This window comes from Convolutriloba macropyga, chromosome 14 (genome assembly GCF_964194025.1).
Source record: "Convolutriloba macropyga chromosome 14, txConMacr16.3, whole genome shotgun sequence".
Taxonomy (NCBI): domain Eukaryota; kingdom Metazoa; phylum Xenacoelomorpha; order Acoela; family Convolutidae; genus Convolutriloba; species Convolutriloba macropyga.
In genome coordinates this window covers 25,796,543-25,817,889 of record NC_134481.1, presented here as the reverse complement: position 1 = coordinate 25,817,889, position 21,347 = coordinate 25,796,543, and the positions used below count along the sequence as shown (strand labels likewise).

Below are 21,347 nucleotides of genomic sequence, written 5' to 3'. Positions count from 1 at the left end.
CAAGGATCGACCATGTGTTGACCGAAAGTGTTGCGAGTCAAAATACCGTTCCATTTCATCGCTATTTTTGTTAAGACTACAAAAAACAATTAATTTAATTCAATCGCCAACTTAGCAAGATGCGTGGAATACCTCTCTTAGACTTTCAAAAAATCTTTTTGATCACTGCACTGAAATTACCGCCTTAATTTTTAAACGGACAGCAATTATTTTTCAAAATTGAAGTTTCTTTATTTTAATTAGGCACTCCTATTCTAACAAAAGTGGGTACCTCAGAGTTTACAGTTCAGGTTTAACCCTTTAAGTTCGCCATGAAGATTTTTGAAGGACTTACCTTCATAATAAGACCACATGATTTAATCTTATCCACACGATAATATCGGCTAGGTCCATCTAAAGATATTCGCTTAGCGTTGTGTTTACATACGCAAAGGTTAACTTTGAGAAAATAAATCTATCAATTGCTCCGTTCGCACCATAAAAATATACATTATCCACAATAAAAGTTTAACATCGGTAAAAAGTACTCTTAGATTTTACTCAAGAATTAATAAAACTAAACAACAACCCAGTGCCCGTGCGTGGCTTTTATCTGTTTATCACATTGCGCACAAAAAGTCAAGTTTGTCAGGCAAAAAAATTATCCACCGAAAATCGCATTAAAGTGACATCCGATGCACAAAAAATTGCTACGAACAAAAAATGCAAAATAAATTGCCCTCAAAAACTGTCATCATTTTTGAAGAAAATTTTTGTGAGTTGAACAGGAATTAACAACTGCAGCTTCGATATTGATAAGTTGCCCAAAGGGCAGAAGGATTTCGGCTCATTTTTTGTATGTGAACTTTAAATTTTGTTCATAAGGAAAAGGCAACCGTTTGGTAACCTTTGACACAGGTGGCGCCCCATCCGGCAACCCTGGCTCTATCTCCCCTCCTTGGGCGCTGGTTACGATCAGGAAGTGTGGCAGGGGCTATTTTGGATGAGGTTTGGTTGTAGATTGCTCTCTTTGTCACCACAATTGCCACATCTTCTTCTGACATCTTGTACAGCTGCGTATTTAGCATCACCTGCAATATTAATAATATATTAAAAAATCTGGCATATCTGGCTCATTTTTTCACGCTTTGTTGCCTTTTTTATATGTGTTTTGATACATGGGTAATAAAATAACGGTTTTGATAAAGATGTTCTGCAAGACATAATTTCTCTTCATTTCTGTTTTTTTTTTGCCGTATACGTTTGTAATGCAAACTTAAACACCCAAAATGATACATTGATAGTGATTTAAGCAGCCTTTCAGGTCCTTAAAGAGCTGAGACGGTTTAAATTCAGCGTAAAACTAATCTTTTTTTTTTGAGAGTTTTGAGGCCTACAAGCTGAGAAGTTTTTCACTCAAATTCGCAGTTTTTTGTTGATTTAGTCCTAAATTGGCGTTTTTGTCAATTTTGATTAAAATATTATTGATTTATTCAGTTCTCCTCTATAGCAAGCAAGTTTTTCTTATTCGCCAAGATCTCTGCTTTTTTAACATTTTTTCAACGAATACCTATTATTCAACGCATTGATCCTAAAAGTATGTAAATTCTGAAGGCTTCTATATTAGCGACTTTTCAAAAAAAAAATTGCTATCTTTGCAAGTCACAAAGATTTCGTCTTTTTGTATTTTTTGTTCTATAGGGACAAGTTAAGCTTTCTCAGTGCTTGAAGCTGGGTTTATGGTAGTTTCTACTAACAAAAGAACTGTTTCGGAAATATCGATAGTTTCAGTTTTAGCTACTATTCTACAAAAATTGCAATTTTCCAACATTTTTTAAAATTGTTTTCATTTCTGAGTTTTCTGTCATAAAAATCTAAATAATAGGCATAATAGTTAAAGACAAAAAATATTTGAAAAGGCAAAAATTTTGCTTGTATGATATTAGCTTCAGGATTTTTAGTAATGCTAATACTTGTGACTTTCTTTAAAGTTTCGAAACTAATTTTGTTTTTTTGGCAGGCGTTTTCCAATTGCGCTGCAATCCTGTATATGAGTTTTTTTATTGTAATCAATCACTTTTGAATTGTATTTCAAGAGATGCCATATTCTTTTAAGAAGTTTTTATTACTTATCGGATCTTTTCTGCTAGCGCCCCCCCAGCCTTATATAGCCGATAAATTTTACACCCCCCAAAATCTAAGTTTTCGCGATTTGTAAGAGCGATATTTGAATTTCATTGAAACAAGAGTGTCTAGGTAGATTGAAGGCACTTTTAGAATAGTTTCCTTTAAAAAGTTTTAAAAATTCAAGCTCTATAGTAGCCGATAACACCAAAAATGATCTAATACAGAAATTTTTATTGATGCTTACGTTATATGCAACAAATTTTGGTTGAATACGTAATACTTTCAAATCATAGCTGTGCTAGCTTTTAGTAAATGCATATTGCTCATATATGTTCACGTATAAGATTACTTAGCTTTAACAATATGTTTACACATTTATAAATGGGGGTGCCTAACTAAGCGGGGGGGGGGGGGGGGGGCGCTAGCAGAAAAGATCCTACTTACCCTTATAGTTTTATTGTTGATTCAGTCCTAAACTGACGTTTGCAACCACTCCAATGTAAAATGAATTTGCTATACAAATATTGTTTTCATTTGATGTTCGTATGAGCCAAATATTTGCATTGCCTCAACAAAGTTTTATTTTATTTGGCATTCGCGTCGTATATCCAGGATGATCTCTTGTCCTTCGCAAGTATTGCGTTAGCTAAACTTCCATTCACAATGACACAGGCGCTGCCTGAGTTAATCAGAACAGGTTTCTGTTTTGGCTCTTTCTATTCGGCGATTTAAGTGTTCTTTTGAGATTGAATGATCCTCTAATGTAACAGTCGCTAAGCAATTAGCATCTGAAAAATACCTTGATTCTAGTTCTGGGTCAAAAATGTTAGACATCTGAATAAATTCTGTATTGGCATCTTGTTGGCTATTTCTGTTCATTGACTCTAGTTTTAGATTTCAGATAGAGATTAATTGCTTTTGGTTTTTCTGCAAAAGTTCGTATGTGATTGACTATAGCACATTATTGCATCTTTTTCCTCAAGCATGACATTTATTCCGATTGTCTAGTGTCCAGCAAAGTCCAAAAGTGTCGACTTTGCTTGACTTTGTCAACTTTTTGTGTGCAGATGAGTTCAAGTTTGATTACAGAGTGTCATTTGCAAATCAGGTGTGTCGAATTAGATTTACTGTCAAATTCAGTGCAGCTGGCTGTATGAGCAACCATTTTCATTTGATTTTGGATCCCTATCTCAAAGTTAATGGCCATTGCCACTGCTCAATCCCATTTTATTGTCCCTTTTACCAGTTTCCGCTGTATGTCACCACTTTGCTATGAAAACATGATACTGGCGTATTTATCTCCAGGATCACAGTTTTTCTGAAACTTGTTTTAAAATAGCGGAAAAATGCTCAATCGGTTAACCCTTCTGTTGTATGCAGGTTGGATGTAAAAATCTGTCAATCATTGTTTTTCGATCTAAAACAAATGATTTATTGATTAGTCCCCGCAAATCTTCAGTCATTATCTCATCAACCGTAGTGGCTGAAAGTTTTGAGTTGAAAACTAGGCGACCTCCCCTGTCCATACTAAGATACATCAGTGTTGAAAGAGATATCGCCATAACCTTGTTTGTTGACTGCGTCATGGTGTACTAGCTTGTGAACTTTAAGTCAAACACTAATTTGAATTATGGTTTCGTTTAGCGGCACGCAGAATACAGAGGTGTGGATTTTCGAGGCGAAAGCAATCGCTATCATTCAGACTGGTATTTGAAGAGTGTTTGACAACAACTTGAATTTGGCAATGAAAATGAGATTATGACGACAAGTTTGTAATGAGTATGGACAATTGTCAAATATTAATCACAGACTTGCGGGAGAAATAAGTTATGTAAAATTACAAAAGCCATTGCTATATCGGTGGAAATTACTTTGGAGATCCGATCCTCTGGAAGGTATATATCTTTAGTTCAATTGCCCGCACTTATCAACCTCATCAGTTCTTTATTTTTGAAAAAAAGGATAATTTTTGTGCGACTAGTTTTTATCACTTTCAAGTATTCGGAGATCAAATAGACAATGCAGTTTTTGTTGTGAAAATGTTAACACCATATCTTGGCCAATACAATAGTCAACAAAATTTTTGTTTTGAAAACGAGCACTAAAATTTCACCAGTGTTAGCAAAATATTCACTACTTTTTGTCAACACGCTAATACTGTTTAAATACTTTTTGTTTCTTTTTTCTCAAATTTTTCAAAATTATATTTTTCTGTTGAGCTGGTATAGGTCTGCTTGTCAGGTGCAGCAGTTTTTTGTTTTTGTTCAATTGTTTAGATTGTTCTTCTGGACTTGTCCTGCTGTCTTTTAAAGTTTTTGGCCATCTGTGCCCAGTTCAACTATCAATCGAATTTGAAGTTTCGTTTGACCCATCCTTCGTTCCCAGTTATCTGTTTGAGAACATTGCAATAGTTTATAGAAGAGGTATGACTGTCTTTGGCTGACGACGCGGCTATCAATTTGCCTTATGCTTTTTTTCTATTGGCTCACTTTTAAATATTATCACCGCTTTGTCCCTGGTTGACTCTTTTTAGTGAGCACAAAAAATTAGTCCATGATTAAAGTTTCGTGGACGAGTGCATTAGAACATCTCTAACATTAAAAAGTTCAGTTTTGATTGAGGCGTCATTGTGGCTAGAATTAAAATCTTACTAAAAAACTGCAGAACAGAAACTGCAAAAATTTCCTTCAAAATTGCAATCTGAAGGATTTGATTTGAAGCACGTGCACAGGTCTACAGCAAAGGAAGAATTACAACTAATATCAGTGCGTCCAGTTTTTCTCAACGTTGATGGGGATTTTTGGACTGGAGTATTTCTGCAAGTCTTATTGAGGGTGTTGGGGGAGTACACAGGAAATCTCATTGACGATTTTTGGGTGAGATCAAATCATACACCTCCCTTTTGTCTGGTTTTAGTGAAAAAAGGGGTGTATTGTTGGTTTCTTCAACAATTCAAAATTATTAAACAAAAAACAGCTTCAGTTTTAAACTATGACAAACGGCACCAGCAGAGAAAAGGGCAAAGTCATCATTTCGTCCAATTTCTCACGGTTTCTTTTTTCAACGTCCTTTTTGAAAGCAGACATTTTCCTAGATTATTTCCGATTTCGAGTTCGATTAGATATTTCTTTGTTGTCAGTTTTGGACAAAAATTCAAATTCAGCAACCTAAAATGTTCATGGGGAGAAATGGGCCGAACCGCACGATCAACGACATTTGGTTCGTTGGGGGATAGCCAAAAAAGTACACAGAACCCAAAACATAACCAAAAACATAACCCAAAACAGCCAGAGTGAGGTATGTGTTTCCCCATCAAACCCTAATCAAGTCAGATTGGAGAAGATGAATCCAACCCCCAGTGCCGTATTCCAGTAGGCACAATTGTCTTTTTCTCTGACAAAAACGAAAGACTTTATTGCGGCAAAAATATTGAACACAGAGGCTCCAAAACTAAAATTCATTATTTGGGATACAACTCAAAAACGACAAAGTAATAGATTCCAAGTCAATTTGGGCTTATCGTAGTTTTAAAACAAAACTCTGAAAACTATCCAGCACAAAGTCAAGATCTAATGAGTGCTGCCCAAGAGGAATTCCACAAACTGGTTAGTGACCCCAAACCGATTTCAAATGCTGCTCCTCCCAACCTGACAAGCAACACACAACCAGACTTAGAAATTATTCCAAAAACACTTGTACTATTAATTAGACACGTTCCTGCTGAAGCTCGACTGCGATGGTCGAAATTCATAGAAGAGATTTGGGCAAAATGTCATACGAACCCCACATATATCGAAAACTGGAAAAATCTTTTTGCCTCTTCCAAATTTATTTTGCGCGTAGTTTCACGTGGAGGTGGAAAACAAAGGTTCCAACACGAAAAACTTATCAATGAGCGCATTGTTCGATGGGAGAAAGTGACCGAGGGACTTTATGGAACAAAGCTGTTCTGTCCAAAGCAGCCAGAAAAGCAGGAGAAACATCGAGTCAAAACGAATATAAACTGTTGGAGTTAACGAGGACACTATGTCTTTAAGGCCTTTTTGGAAAAGCTGCAAAAATTTTATGCTCAGACGGACTTGCATCTTCCAATGAGAAAACATAAGAAAATCTTTTTTCTCTGCATCCTAAAAAAAGAGCCGATTATACCGGTTATTTATAAGCTGTGCTTGGGATATCAGTTCTCAAAGAGAGTTGTCAGTAACATGTTATCTTCCTTCCCCAAAGGTACTGCAGCCGGTCCGAGCATGATGTATCCTGCGCATCAATCAAACGTCCGTCGTTGCAATAACCCAGAGCAGTGCAGAATGGCATAGCAAAAACTCACCAGCCTAATCAACTTCTGCTCAGCTAGGGAATTTCCAAAAGACGTTGGCCCAACTTTTTGCAACGCCTCTCTAACAGCTCTAAAGAAAAAGAAATCAGATGTACGACCAATTGCTGTCGGAGAAATTTTCTGCCGTATTATGGCTAAATGTCTTGTTTCCGTTACAGAGGAGGAAGCATTAGTCCCAATCAATTTGGAGTTGCCATAAGCGGAGGCGAGGAATCTCTTATCCATGCAACAAAACTAATATATGTACAATGTGGAAAGAAAGAAGGCTTAGGAGTTCTCCAGAGGATTTTGAAAATGCTTTCAATTCCATTAAACGACAGGGAATTTTATCCGAATGCCTGAAACAAATAGCATGTATATATTCGTTGGTTAGCTCGTGCTACGCAAAACACAGTTCACTGTTCTACAACGGGCAAGCTGTCAAGACCAAAATGGGGTGCAACAGGGACAACATGGTGATATTCTGCGGCCACTTTTGTTTTTCTTGGCTCTCATGCCTTCCATTAACAAGCTTAAGCAGGAAATGCTAATACTCTTACAGAACACTTGGTATCTTGACGACGGCATTTTGGCGGGAATTGAGGCCGAACTAAAGCATAGCTTAGATATTTTGGAAAATGAATGACATGCGCTTCAACTTAAAGACCTCAAAATGTATGCTGTGGTCGCCACAAGCCTTGAGCATTTTAGATCAAAACATTAAGCGTACTGATCCTGAAGGTTTATTTTGAGGTAGTCGGGCGCTAATTGGAACGGAGACTCATCGTGCAAAAGTCTTATCCAAGAGGGTGGAGAAAACTGAGTCCCTCCTTGATCGCGTTAGGCATTTTGAATGATCCTCATGCAGCTTATGGCATACTTAAAATTTGTATTGCTAATCCCAAAATGTTGTACTCTCTACGCACAGTTAATAAACCAAGCCCCCCAGTTACTAAATTTTAACTTCATTTTGAAAAAGCACAGAGGGATTGCGTAGAAACATTAATCAAGGGAAACGTTAAGTGCATTAATTGGAAAGAAGCAAACTTGCCCATCCAGTTGGGTGGATTGGGTTTGAGATGCTCAGGTGACCAACATCTAGCTGCTTTTATTAGTTCAGTGGAGACCGTTTCGTCTACAGTGGAAGCTCTTATTGGGACCCACTCTGGAAAAGGAACCTAACGCGAGTTGTCTCTTTGGGTTGCAAGATGTAGATCGGAAAATTTAGAAGAAAATTCTAGAAGACTCTGATCAAAAGGAACTCAAAGATCTCCTATCACAGGCAACAAATGGGCGAGGAAGAGCTCGGTTGCAGTCTTTTCTTGCTCCTAATGCAGGTTCTTGGTTAATCACGCCTCCTGATTCCGTACTGGGACTGCACATGGAAGCCAAAGAGTTCCAAAGTTGTGTCAAATATAGGCTTGGTACCCCTATATATGATGCTCTCCAAGATTGTCCCTACTGTAAAAATAGTGTTATCTATATATACGGGGACCATTCTGTAACACGTGGAGGACGAGAAGATAATATTCATCGTCACGACCGTTTGAGAGATAAAGTTTTCTCTTCTGGTGTCTCTGCAGATTTCAGCCCTTCGTTGAAAAAAAGAACCTTAGCAGCAACAACCAATCCCGAACTGCAGACGTTTTTTTACGCTCCTGGACTTGAGGAAAACCAGCAGCGCTTGATGTAACAGTTGTTTCATCCCTGCAATCCACAATCATTGCAAATGCGGAGAATACACACGGTTATGCGCTTACATATAATGACGACCGCAAACTAGCTGCTCATAATACTGACTGCCGATAAGCCGAAGTTAATTGTATGCCGCTGTCATTTGAAGTTCTTGGTGGTTGGTCTGAAACCTCGCCAAGGACAATAAAGAGAATAGTTTGTCTGCTTACGGAAGAAATGAGATCTTGGAAGCTTCTAGCATTACGATCAACAGATTTTCTCAATCCATTTCAATCCAATTAATGGGTGGGAACGCAATTAAGATAATTACCTGATTCGCATAACTAATGACAACAGATGCTTGTACCTGATTAGTGCAGAGTGTTCTCATTAAATGCTGACTTCTCATCCAACTGAAGGGGAGTAAGGGTTTCTAAATGAGAGGTGACCATAACCGATTGTGTGGTTATGTGAGCGGAAGGACTTGTATAAACCAATTAGATTTGTGTTGCAAAATACGTTAGATATCACATGATGAAGAACGGGAAATGTCCAGAGGAGTGATATGCTGCCTATTGATTTTGACTGATTATTTGCTTGATTACCTAAGATTCAGTTGTCCATATTAACTAAATTAACTAAATGATCTGAAAAAAATTTCACTGATTCCTCAATTTGACAATATCTTTGACTGCACAGGATTTAACAACAATAATATTAGGGCATTGTAAAATTTGTTTTGTGTTGGGAATCAACACAAAAGCAACATCTCTTTTGTTGTGTAGAAGCAACATCTCTTTTGCTATTATTTAAGTCTTCAAAGAAATCACAAGAAGAAATTTTTATTCTACAACATTGTTAAGGGGATAGTCACTAAATATACATAATTTTGTTCATAGTGAAAACCTTTTATTATTGATTTGGTCACACATTTAGCGGTGGTTTTTCTACAAGAGTCTCCGCTAGAGCACATCTTGCATATTTTTCAGAAATTTTGGCAACAAATCTGGTAAAACTCAATTTCTTTTTTGCTTTCTAGAGTAATATTTTGAAACCCATGTATTAAGATTTGGAATCTTAGCCCATAATATTAAGAACGGCTCCAACCTGCGCTTCGGTGCTTTTCAAGACTTTTAAAGTCCGACATTAATGGTCATTTAGTCTTTTTTATGCAATTGTCATTTTGACTTCTGGATATATTGTTTTCTATTAATCAGGAAATTGCATTAGTCATCAGCGCATACTCAAGTACATTAGCACGCAAACAAGTTATCTAAGTTCTGTCTAGGTTTTTTGCCGAAGCAGGTACAGAATACCGAAGTATAAAGGGAACCAAAACCGAGTACAGTAAGACTTCCTAGTAAACCAACTGAGGAAACAGCAGATCGGACAAACAAACCAGCGGAAATGAGACAGTGAGAAAAGGAACCAATTTGAAATTACACAATGGGACAAAGAATGTCAAAGGATCCGTTATATTGAAGTGGAGTCTTATGTAACGGTCGACCTTGGGATGAAGCAGCAACAAAGACTAATTTGTTACAAAACCTAAACATTGAAAATGAGGGCCGAAGAAAATTCCAGAGGAAATTGCCACATGTAGATGTCGAAACCGCTGATTTCAGTCTTCTGGGATAACTTGAAGTACATAACTGTTCATAAATGCAATATTGGTTTCAGCAGAGTTTGTCTGTTAACAAGAAAACAGAAACGAGATCAAAATCTAATGCATTTTAACTGTTTTTGGAAGAAACAAGCAAAGTTTTGTAAACTCGGAACACTAGAAGACGAATTTTTGCGAGAAATTAGCACATATGCTGAAAAATGAGATCCAACTCGAGCCAATAAAAAAATAGATCATAAAGAAGCATTTCAACTCTCAGACACGAGCTAAGTCAAAGGAACCTAGAAAAAAATTACATAGCTGACAACTCAATTTCAGTAAAACAAAACCCGGAGACAAAAGCGGTAGACTATCAACAAAGTAACATTTTCAGAAATGGAATCCCCATTCAACAAAGTGCAAACAGAACATGAACAGCATGTGGGAAATGGTTGAACTAAGAGCACAGACAAGCAAGCCCGGCAACAGGGCCAACAAAATGAAACAAATGTGGTTTACCAAGCGACATCGCCCGTAGGTGCAAGACACAACCTCAAAACAAGATGATGCTAAGAAATCAAAAACTGTTGCTCAGGCCAAGCAAGATAACAGATATGGAAATTCCGAGCAGCACAAAGACGACAGTCTGGATCAAAAGATTGAGTCATCCTTAAAAAATTATTGGAAGACGATTGATGTAGTTGTTTCAACGTGAACAACGAAGATGTAGATCATATAAAGAAGATAACCATCACGGTAAACTACATTAAGGCGCGCATCTTTCTCAGTTCCGTTCTCTCTCATTGCAGTCACGATTTTTCCAGAAGACCTTGCAACACAACTACAAAACAGACAGAAAGACAGGAGGCAAGAAAAAATCGATCCGTGTTTAAAATCACACGCTGATGAATAAATCAAATTAATTGAAAAATTGTTTAGCTCACTCACACTGGTTGATTGGGTAACCCCGACAGGGGAGTTTCAAGAGGTGGAAGAAGAGAAAAACCAATCCTTGGCAGGAACCAACTCGAAAATTAAACATAACCGACTAAACGTCGGAAGAATTGCTCTCGAACGACGAGTGGGAGCTCTAATCAATTGCAGCCTGCTTCAGTTGGGGGGGGGGGGGGGGATGGGAAGAGAGGGAGGGAGGAGAGCCTAAATGGGACTAAGAAACTCAATAGTGGGCTTTAAATAACCACATTAGAGGTTGACATATACGACTATTAAGATTTAAAGTAAAAAATGACACCAGTTTCGACGCACGTTTCATTTGACTTTTAGAATTAAATTGCCGCCAATTGAATTCAGCTGCTTGAAATTGTTATTCAGAGAGAATTGTAGATCACGCGAAACGCAAAAAGTCAAGGGCGTAAAAGTCACTCAAAAAGTCAAATTGTTTAAGCAAAAATTTTGCATAGAGAAAAGACACATTTGTTTACAATAATTGCTATGAACTTCATTAAAGAGCAATTGATAATAATCAATCATACAACAGAGCTCTGAAAGTGAGAAATATAATTACAATATTGATCAAAACGCCAACAATTTCCAGAAAGTTGTTTAGAAGTTTTCCCTGGTTTTAGTTTCTTGAGCTAAAGTATGCGCACAGACAATTTCTTCTGCACCCGGAAACAAAAAACAATGTAAACTTAACATAGTTGGAGGCCAAGCCACCGGGACATACAGACTTCTAACAAGATTTTATGAACTAACAGACACGCTAGGGTGGGCCATCTGCAAAAGGACGAGCAACGCCAGAACGACAAAAAGGAGAAAAGAGATGAGACAAAAAACACTTGAAAGAATTTCTGAATTCCTACTCCATGAGACGTCTACGGAATACACATCAGCACGAAAAATCTTTATTCGGTAACACGGGAAACCTGCCAAGCTAAACCGAAACTCTGATTGGCTGGCTCAAGCAGGCGATCTATCACAAAAAAAACAATCCAGCTGGCAGATCTTATACCCAGCAAGCAACCCTGAAACACGAAATAAAACAAAACACAGCCACTTTGAAGTAACCGTAGCCAATAAACTCGTTAAACACAAAATCAACTCCAACTCAGTGTGGAATAGTTATCAGGCCTACGAAAGAGAGCACTCCGCTCCAATCACAGCAGCCAAGAAAACAAGAGGACTCATTTGTAGAAAATGCAACTGAAAATGCTGATGAAGATACTTCTTCGGACTAAGATTTGAAATCAGACTCAAAACCTGTATATTGAAAATATAAAATTTGAGAATACCTCCAAACTTAGGCGCTGTCTATGAATTCATTGTGATGGGTTCGTACTTAATATCAATGCACTTAGTCTGCATCACTACATAACCGGTTCTCTCAACATTTGAACAATTTTTTTCTGTGAAATGTGGTACCGGATGACGCTTAACATCAATTAACATACGTTCATAATATTGACATGAATTTTGAGTGTTTTGATCACATGCATTCAAAATTGTCTCCCAGTTTTCAACCGTAAGTTTTGAAGATTGAATTAGATAGATTAGCTTAATTCACGTCACGTACATTGAAATTAGCCAGTAGCTTTCTGAAGAATTAATTTGATCAAGAAATTTTGTTTCACTTCATGAAAAGAAGCGCACAGTATCGACCCTGAAAATGTTTTAACTGCGGCTTTTTTGGTTACGTTTTTATGCACTCTGTGCAAAAGGTCTCTATTTCAGGGAAAATAGCGAGGGCAAACGAATTTTGGTTGTGTAGCCTAAAGATTTCTTTTTGGGTGATCTCACAGTAGATCGAATCAGACCTCCAGGATAGCAGTCGGATACCATAATCACTAAACTGGCTTAGAGAATCAACCGCATACAATCTGTATATCGATATACTAGCAATAAACTTACTTCACTTTGGAATGAGAACCATTAAAATCACTCAAAACGAAGAAATGCAGCGTGAAAAATCATTTGAGAAGTCACACAAGGTTCCTTATCAAATGCGTAAAATTGGACAATCAACAATTTTGGATATAAAAAAGACCAACACGTTAAAAGTAATTGCTTCAAAATTCGTTCGAGAGCAATTGAAAAAGCCGTGTCGTCATTAACTTGGCGAAACAAAAAACACACTCAAAGAGCTAAAACAGTGCTTCAATTAGCTTTTGCTTAGATATTGACTAAATATGTTCAGAAAAGCACTCACAAAAATCTGGAACTAGAGGCACGGAGGTCATTAAGCGCAAGAATAGAAAAAAAAACGCTTACAACTGTGAGCTGTTCATCATTATAGCTAGAAATTAGCAGATGGCAAGAAATTAAGTGCAATAGCTTAGTAGATGTTGCTGTCTCAAAAAGATAGTAAAAGGGGACCGGGAAAACAAAATTGTTCTCATTTTATTATTTGCTGCTAGGAAATAACAACTTGTCTAATCTTTTGCTGCTCCTGTTAGCTGCTTTTAACTAATCTTCATTTGGAGAGACAAACACTCAATTGATCGCATCTCCTTGAGTTACATTTTATAGGACATTTTTGAGAATCCGGAAAATCGGTGGCGGTCAAGCAAGCCGATAGGCAAGCAAGCCGAATTTTGAAATAGAGGTCAAGTGAACCGAAAAAATTTGGGATACCCGTATTTTAAGTTGCCCCTGGCGGGCCGGTGGGCGCGCTTCGAGCGCATCGCCCGCGGTTTCCGGATTACATCCCACTGCGGATGAGAGGCATGGCCATGGACAGCGGTCCGCTGAGGCCCGTACCCACTAGATGTCTATAAATTGACGTATTTTTGTTTCTTTGGTGCACTGGAATACAATATGCACTACAATACTACGCGCAGTGTTGATTGTTACGGCTAACAATGTATTATTTCTGATAGATTACATAACTATTACATGTCTTTCGGCTTACTTTTCTGTCGGCTTACTTTTACTTCTGCTTCCTTTGCGTTTGCCCGGAAAATCACATGTGACTAAAAACTTGATCGCCCAAATGAACGAAATACTCGATGAGCTAAGACTAAAAAGGACGTCACGCATACATTTCAGTAGTATATGAATGCATGGTTGTACAGAAACTGGAATTGAAGTAAGCTGACGTCATACGTTGCATTAATTAATGACGCGACTATTAACATTATTCTAGCAACATCAGATGTGGCAGCCAACAAAGCAGATGAAACTTCTGCGAAGCTTCGATGAAAAATTGAATAAAACTTTTAAATTTACCTCTGTTAAACATATGACTTACGTTTCGAGAATTTAATATAACTCACAGAGCTGGATTATATTTAGTTTTTGAACTCAATTCCACTTCAAACTTTTAAAAAAAAATCATTCTTTTGTGTTCAAATCATGGAAAATGGAAAGATGAAAAAGATTAAGATAGAGAACTGACCATGAATCTCTCAGTGTTATCTGCCTTCTCATTTTTAATTTGGTTCTTAATTGACTCTTCGCCAAAGTAGAGAGTGAGTCTGTCTGCCTGATAATCCACACAGTGTCTCGCTGTCAAAATAGCGTACTGGTTCAGAATAGCCCCAGCACACACTTGGTACCCCTGCTGACCGTATCCGGCTTGGATTCGTACAAGCCAAGGGCTTGTTTCTATTTTGGAAGCTTTTCCATGAAGCACAAAGGACACTACTGGGCTCCCAAACCCCCCCCCCCCCCCCACACACACACACACACACACACACACACACACACACAAAAACACACTCACACACAAACTCACACTCTCTCACACTCACACATATAACATATGCACATACTCAACCCCCCCCTCCCCCCCCCCCCCCCCCCACACACACACACACACACACACACACAAACTTACACAAACACACACAAACACAAACACACACACACACTCACACACACACACACGCACACACAGACGCGCACACATTTATGCTTGCTAAGTTTCATTGTTGTTGCAAATGCTATATTGTCAAGGCGATTCCATTATGGAGGAGGGGGTGAATTTGGAGTGAGAACGCTTTATAAACGGAAAAAGTCCCTATTTTTACAGCTACTCCGTTGATTATTTTCCGCCCAATAAAAGGGTTGTAAAAGTAGGCCTGCAATCCAACAAAGTTAACCATTTATTAGAAAATGAACACAATTGTCTTAATTCCTCTCAATATATAATCGTTTAAATTGGGGAATTGGGTTTATCTGTACAAATATCTTTACTGTTCTTTAGAGTTAAGCACGAGACATTACTACCAATAGTACAAAAATAATTTAAAACACCATTACGTGACCAATGTCCGAAAAATCGAGTATATATGCTCAATTTTGTTGGCCATTTTAACGACCCATGTATCCAGATTAGAGTTGTAAGTGTGTTTGGAAACAAGTAATACAAGGCTGATTTAGTTCAAAATTTCTTAAAAATTAGATTTATATCAACTCACTTTTCACAAAGCGTGTTTTTGGGGGCATAACCTGAAAACTTGGGCAATCTTTCCTTGCTAGTTTCTACGCCATAATTTTTTAGTTTCCACTTTATAAGTAGCTATTTCCAAAAAATTATGAAAGTCTCAATTAGACCAAAAATGACAGAAAACTCAATTGAAGATCAATTTCCCAAATGGTGGAAAAATTTCCTTCTCGATATTAATTGCGGATTAAGAGGACAATTAGCAGTTTTGCAACTACACCTATCAAGGCTCACATGAACAATTAACTCTTTGCTTTTGGTCACAAATAACTACAAATAAATTTGGGGCAACAAAGTTATGGGCCAATTACATGTTCAAAGTGAATATTAGTGACGAAATGTAAGTTTGTTCCACAATATAAGCAACTTATTTCCACATTTTGCGTAACTTTATTCCAACGTTGAAAATGGTATATGAATAGCAACAACTGGGGACAGCTTTGTCACACGATTCGACAAAATGCAAAACTTTATGATATTTGTCTTTCTGGATATTGGCCACGTAACGACTCAGGAAAAGAGATCGGGATAGGTAAACAACTTTGGTTGAAAACACGAATTGTAATCAATATAATGAACAAACAACAAACCGTCAAAGAAGTCTATATTTCCCAAACAGTTTCCTACTTTTTGTGTAGGAAACAAGAATACAAAACCAGTTCAAAGCGTCCAAAAAGAAACATGATTTGTAATCATTATAATCAAAGACTAACAACACGTTAAAGAAGACTATTTTTTGCCTTAACTTTTTTTCTTTCTGTATGAACAAGAAGAAAAAAACCAGTTAAAAGTGTCTAAAACGGCAAAGAATCAAAAATAACAAACTGCTTGGAAAACGATTCACTCGAACAAAAATTTTGCTCACTTAGCGGACTCTGTCAGGTTTAAGTTTACTTCTTTCTCTCCCTCCCTCCTCTCCCCCCCCCCTCTCTCTCTCTCTCTCTCTCTCCCTATCTCTCTCTCTCTCTCTCTCTCTCTCTCTTTCTCTTTCTCTCTCTCTCTCTCTCTCTCTCTCTCTCTCCTTCCTTCTCTTTTGATTTTTGCTCGGCAGATTGACCTAAACTCTTGTTTCCACATGAGTTATACATCCTTATCAACTGACACTTTACTGACTAAAAAGACTAGGATCAGGATAACTTGTGTCCAAGTCGTAAAAGAACAAATATTACTAAAGTTTCTCCTCGAGTCGTAGGAAAACTATAGGAAAACCATTTGTTTTAATAGGTTGGTGAAAACCTGTATACTCTCTAAATTCCTCTTCGATCTGTAAAAAGACGCACACGACTACAATAATTTATGCTTCACACTACATTCTAGGGAAGTTACAAAAAGATCTGATTTTGTACTCAGCACTGATTTCAAAATCAGATCTCTTTTTAACTGCCCTAGAATGTAGTGCGAAGCATAAATTATTGTAGTCGTGTATTTGCAAACATTTTTGTTCGACAAACATCACTTGTAGTTTACACTGGGATGCAATAAATGGTTAACTTATGCCGGCCTTCAGAATAAGTGGACAAGTGTTGTCTGTTATTGCATCCATTGGGTTCGTATCTTGACAGTATTCTCGAATTGGACACTCCGTCAAGTTTTCCGAACGACGTCCTGCTTCGCAGACAAATGCCAACTTGGAAGAACATGGAATCTGATTTTGGAACTGCTTCTTTTATGAAACAATTTTTATATAAAGATTTGGATTGCAATCGACTATACTTGCTAGAAGTTCTGGATCTGTTTGAGGGGGGGGGGGGGGTGGGTGTTACTTTCTCTAGTTCTTAGATCCAACTAAAATTTGGCTGATACGCTTTCTCGTACCTTTCATACATTTTTTCACAATGGGTTTAATTAACCGAAGATAAGTAATTTACTTATTTCCACTGAAATATTTTTTTGTCCAATAAGCCCCTTTGTTATCAGGCGCAGTATAGAGTAGTCAATAAAATAGTTTAGGAAATTGTGCAATTTTTTGCTCGCTTAAATAATGATGTGAAATAAATCAGAAAGTAAAAGAAGCAGTGCCTGAGTTGCTTTGTCTTCAGAAAAATCGGAAGTGAAACATGGATCCGAAGCAGCGAACAGTGGGTTTCTATTGAGAGCTTATTTTTCAGTTCATATAAGTGGTTTATTGTTATTTCAACTTTGCTGGATTTCTACGAGAGTGCCTTTTAATGAGAACTTATGACACAATAAGTCATTAAGAAAAAAGTATCCTATACCAATCTTGTAGAACAATTTCCCAATTGTTAGAGTAATGGCCAACTTATATATAAACAGGATTGACATATTATTGTGATCACAATACGAACAAGAATATGGTCATGTCCTTTGGATCTTACAAGTTGATTCAAAACTTGCAAGATTCTTGAAAGGATCTTGCAAGATATCAATCAAGGCAAAAAATAAATCAGGTTATTATTGTTAAAGAATACACCTTTGAAGCAAATTAATGTTGCTTAACAAGTTATAAAACCCGATACCCATAGAAAAATTTTTAGTCCGGTTTCAGAAACTTGCACGAATCTTAAGGGTACTTTTTGACCCCTAATATTTTCGCCCGCTGTACTTCAAACCCCTAAAAAATTTGACACAGCAATAATTTAACACCCACGTAGTTTTACTCCCATTTTACGACTCCTAAAATGAGAACTTTTACATCTGAACCAATTTTAATGAGTCCTTTTCAGAGATTAAAATTGAGGTGAAATGACTGAAGGGTAATTGAAATAATTATAGACCACAGTCATTTAACGCCAATTTTAATCAAAAAACAATTGGCTCATAATTGACAAGATAATAAGGCTAAGGACACAAATACTAAGAACGAAATTATAATCATTAGTGAATTAGTTTCTTCGTCTAGTCCCTAATTGTCCCTTCAAATGAAATTGAGATGCGAACCGAGCTATGAACTAATTTTTGTTGCATTTTGAATTGCTTATGATTCGTAGCGAATTTAAATTTCCCAACTCTTCTGAAACCAAAGAATTAATAAAAGTAAAAGGCCATGGGCTTACCGGCGGCGAACGCAAAGTAAGCCGATAGGCAAGCAAGCCGACAGAAAAGCAAGCCGAAAGTTATGTAATAGTTATGTAATCTATCAGAAATAATACATTGTTAGCCGTAACAATCAACACTGCGCGTAGTATTGTAGTGCATAAAGTATTCCAGTGCACCAAAAAAACAAAAGTAAGTCAATTTTTAGACATCTAGTGGGTACGGCCCTCAGCGGACCGCTGTCCATGGCCATGCCTCTCATCTGCTGTGGGATGTAATCCAGAAACCAAACCGCGGGCTGGTTATCTCGGCGAAGCGCGCCCACCGGCCCGCCAGGGGCAACTTAAAATACGGGTATCCGAAAATTTTTCGGCTTACTTGACCTCATTTTCAAAATTCGGCTTGCTTGCCTATCGGCTTGCTTGACCGCCGCCCTTACCGTCATCTATATATATATATATATATATATATATATATATATATATATATATATATATATCTGTCAATTATCATAAAATCGTAGTGAAACGATGTGGGTGTTAAATGACTGCGGTGTTAAATATTATATGTGTTTGAAGTAAAGCGGGCTAAAAGATTAAGGGTGAAAAAGTGTCCTTAAAATTCTTGCAAGATTTTTAATCTTGGCTAAAAATTTTTCCATAGATATCGGTTTTGTAACTTATTAAGCAATAATAATTTGCTTCAAAGGTGTATTCTTTAACAATAACAACCTGATTTACATTTTGCTTTGATTGATATCTTGCAAGATCCTTGCAGGTATCTTGCAATTTTTGAATCAACCTGCAAGATTGTTGCAAGATTTGAATAGGCTCATTACTAGAGATGCCACCCAGGACATGACCAAATTGTTTCGGGTGGAAATATGGTCAGACTTTTGTGCGCTCACCAGACTTTTGCGCGTCAGTGATAGTTTTTTGTGTGTACAGCAGGCTTCCGTATGTTCACTAGACTTCTGTACTTTCACCAGTTTTTTGGCGTTTTTTGTTCATGATCAGACTTTTGTAGGTTGGTGTTCAGACTTTCCTGCGTTCATCGGACTTATGTGCCCTGATTAGACTTCCAATTGTTTATGTCTAGACTTTTGTGAATTCATAACCATATTTTCGTGCGCTCAATAATTTTTTATGCTTACCGGGATTTCATGCGGTCATGTCCAGACTTTAGTTTGTTCACCACAAATTTTTGTCTTGGCCGAATTTTTGTTCTTTCGTGTCCAGACTTTTGTATGTTTACAATTTTGTTTGCATTTATGGCATTTTGCAGCCTTCATGTCCAGATACTTTCAAAAAACTCAAGGTTTTATCCTGTTTCAGAAATTAAAAGTTCGTGGGGGCTGAGGAGTTGTTCGAAATGAATAAGGTTTTGGTATAAATTCTCTAAAAAGAAGACAGTATTTGATAGGGAAATTTAGACGTATTTGCGCGCTTAACTTTTTAATTATAGTTTTTTTATTGAGACCAGAGTTTTGTTTTCTTCATGTTCAGACTTTCGCAAATTCACCAGACTTGTCCTGTTCATCGGACTTTTGTGCGTTCGTGTTCAGACATTTTTTGCATATTTCGATGTCTCCAGATTACGTAGCTTTGAATGCACGACGCCACCCTCGTGTGTTCTTCTTCGGTCTGAATATACTTGCTTCCGCCTGTGACCTAAACCTTGGTAATATTCCACAATTGGTAGTGCGGGTAACTTTTGGTGTTGAGAAGACTTTGCTAGTATTTATTTTATTAACATACGGTCACCATGAATTGGTACCTTTTGCTGTAAGTTGAAAGAATCCGAGACTTATCGTCAAATCTTAATCAGAACTGACTCAGTGAAATTGCAAATCTTGAATCAGCACTGTATCAGAGCTTTGATGATGTCACTTTTTAGACTCAGCACGTCTCGAATCCAAGTCGTGGAGTGTCTTGAGTCAAGCCTCGGCAAAGGCTTTTGCAAGACTTGGTCAAGACTTGACAAATCTTGAGCACGTCTCAGCCAAGATCTGATGAGTCTTGAGTCAGGTCTTTTTTAGCACAGTCTTGAGATTTTTGTTTTTGTTTAATATATAACTTAATAAACAGATCGCAGTTAGAATGAATTGCCTTCAAAATTCTCCAAAGTGACAAAAAACACAAGAAAACGCGAGCTCTTCCACAAAGTTTAGTTGGCAGAGAATGAAGAAATTCCTGATACTGCCCAAATATACTAATCATGGGCACTCCTTAACCATAATAAACAAATTTCTCCCGAAAAATCTGACCAACTTTAGGAAATATTGAAATGCATTAATTATAAAGAACGTCATCTCAAAACATTACTTTGCTTAGTAACATCACAATAATTAAGACTTGTTAAGTCTTGATCAAGACTTAGCTCAAGACGTGCCACGTCTTTGCTAAAACTTGATTTAGACTTGACAATTCCTAGGCAAGTCTTGACAAATCTTCACAAGTACTGGAGTCTTCACAAGACTTCAGTCTTCAGTAGATTTGAAATTGATCAAGATTTGAATTTCGTTCCGGGATGGTACTTCCCGGGTCGAGTTGTCACCGCTAAAAATTGCTAAAAGATGTAAAATTTGAGGTGAATTTGAATAAAAAGTGTAAGCTCAATGCGTTGAATGCGGTGAAAAAAACTATTAAGCGGAGGAAATTTTTCGCCGCTGCCCTCAGAATGGGTAAAAAAATTTCAGCGCTGCCAGGATGCGGTGAAAAAAATTTCATCGCTAAAATCGCAAATCCTACAAATATTCACCGCTAAATGTAACGCTTATCTTATATTCACAGGAATTATCATTGAAATAAGTGATAGAGGGCGCAGTGTAATAAGAAGTTGTTGACATATAGGAGTCGAGAGGTTCGAACCTGTGAAGGGAAGTGTCTTTTTTAGAACCCATGTAGGGAAGTTTCTAAGAAATCCAGTGAATGAGGTGAAAATAAAAATTGCACAGCGAAAAATCCCAAATCTTACAAAAATTTACCGCTAAAAATCGCAAATCTTACAAAAATTCACCATTTTCACCGCATTGAACGCGAAAAGATGCGGTCGCTTTGAGGTGAAGAAAGTTTTTTTCCATGCTATTCACCGCTAATCTTACATTATTTGTTGACTAAACCTCAACCCGGGTTTACCAGCTTAATAAGAGTATCAAAAGATCTGAGTCGAAGTGTGGGTACTTGCCTAATTCCTATTACACGGAGGAGGACTTCGATATGGCTGAAATTTGCCCAGGAGTTTGAAAAACT

The 21,347-nt window shown here is 37.3% G+C and overlaps 1 protein-coding gene across 7 annotated transcripts in view; it reads right to left on the bottom strand.

The window, feature by feature from the left end:
* Nucleotides 1-21,347, bottom strand: part of LOC142353564 (transmembrane protease serine 12-like) — a 298,269-nt gene that overhangs the window by 246,245 nt on the left and 30,677 nt on the right. Inside the window, exons 3-7 of one of the 7 annotated variants that reach the window (XM_075405834.1) lie at nt 17,122-17,190; nt 16,594-16,747; nt 14,679-14,737; nt 14,053-14,256; nt 887-1,070 (exon numbers count right to left, since the gene is read on the bottom strand). In XM_075405834.1, coding sequence (XP_075261949.1) covers nt 887-1,070; nt 14,053-14,256; nt 14,679-14,737; nt 16,594-16,747; nt 17,122-17,190 — 670 coding nt within the window. Of the gene's footprint in view, nt 1-886; nt 1,071-14,052; nt 14,269-14,678; nt 14,738-16,593; nt 16,748-17,121; nt 17,191-21,347 lie in introns of all 7 variants that reach the window. The other 6 variants (XM_075405838.1, XM_075405835.1, XM_075405836.1 and 3 more) reach the window with 6 other exon arrangements.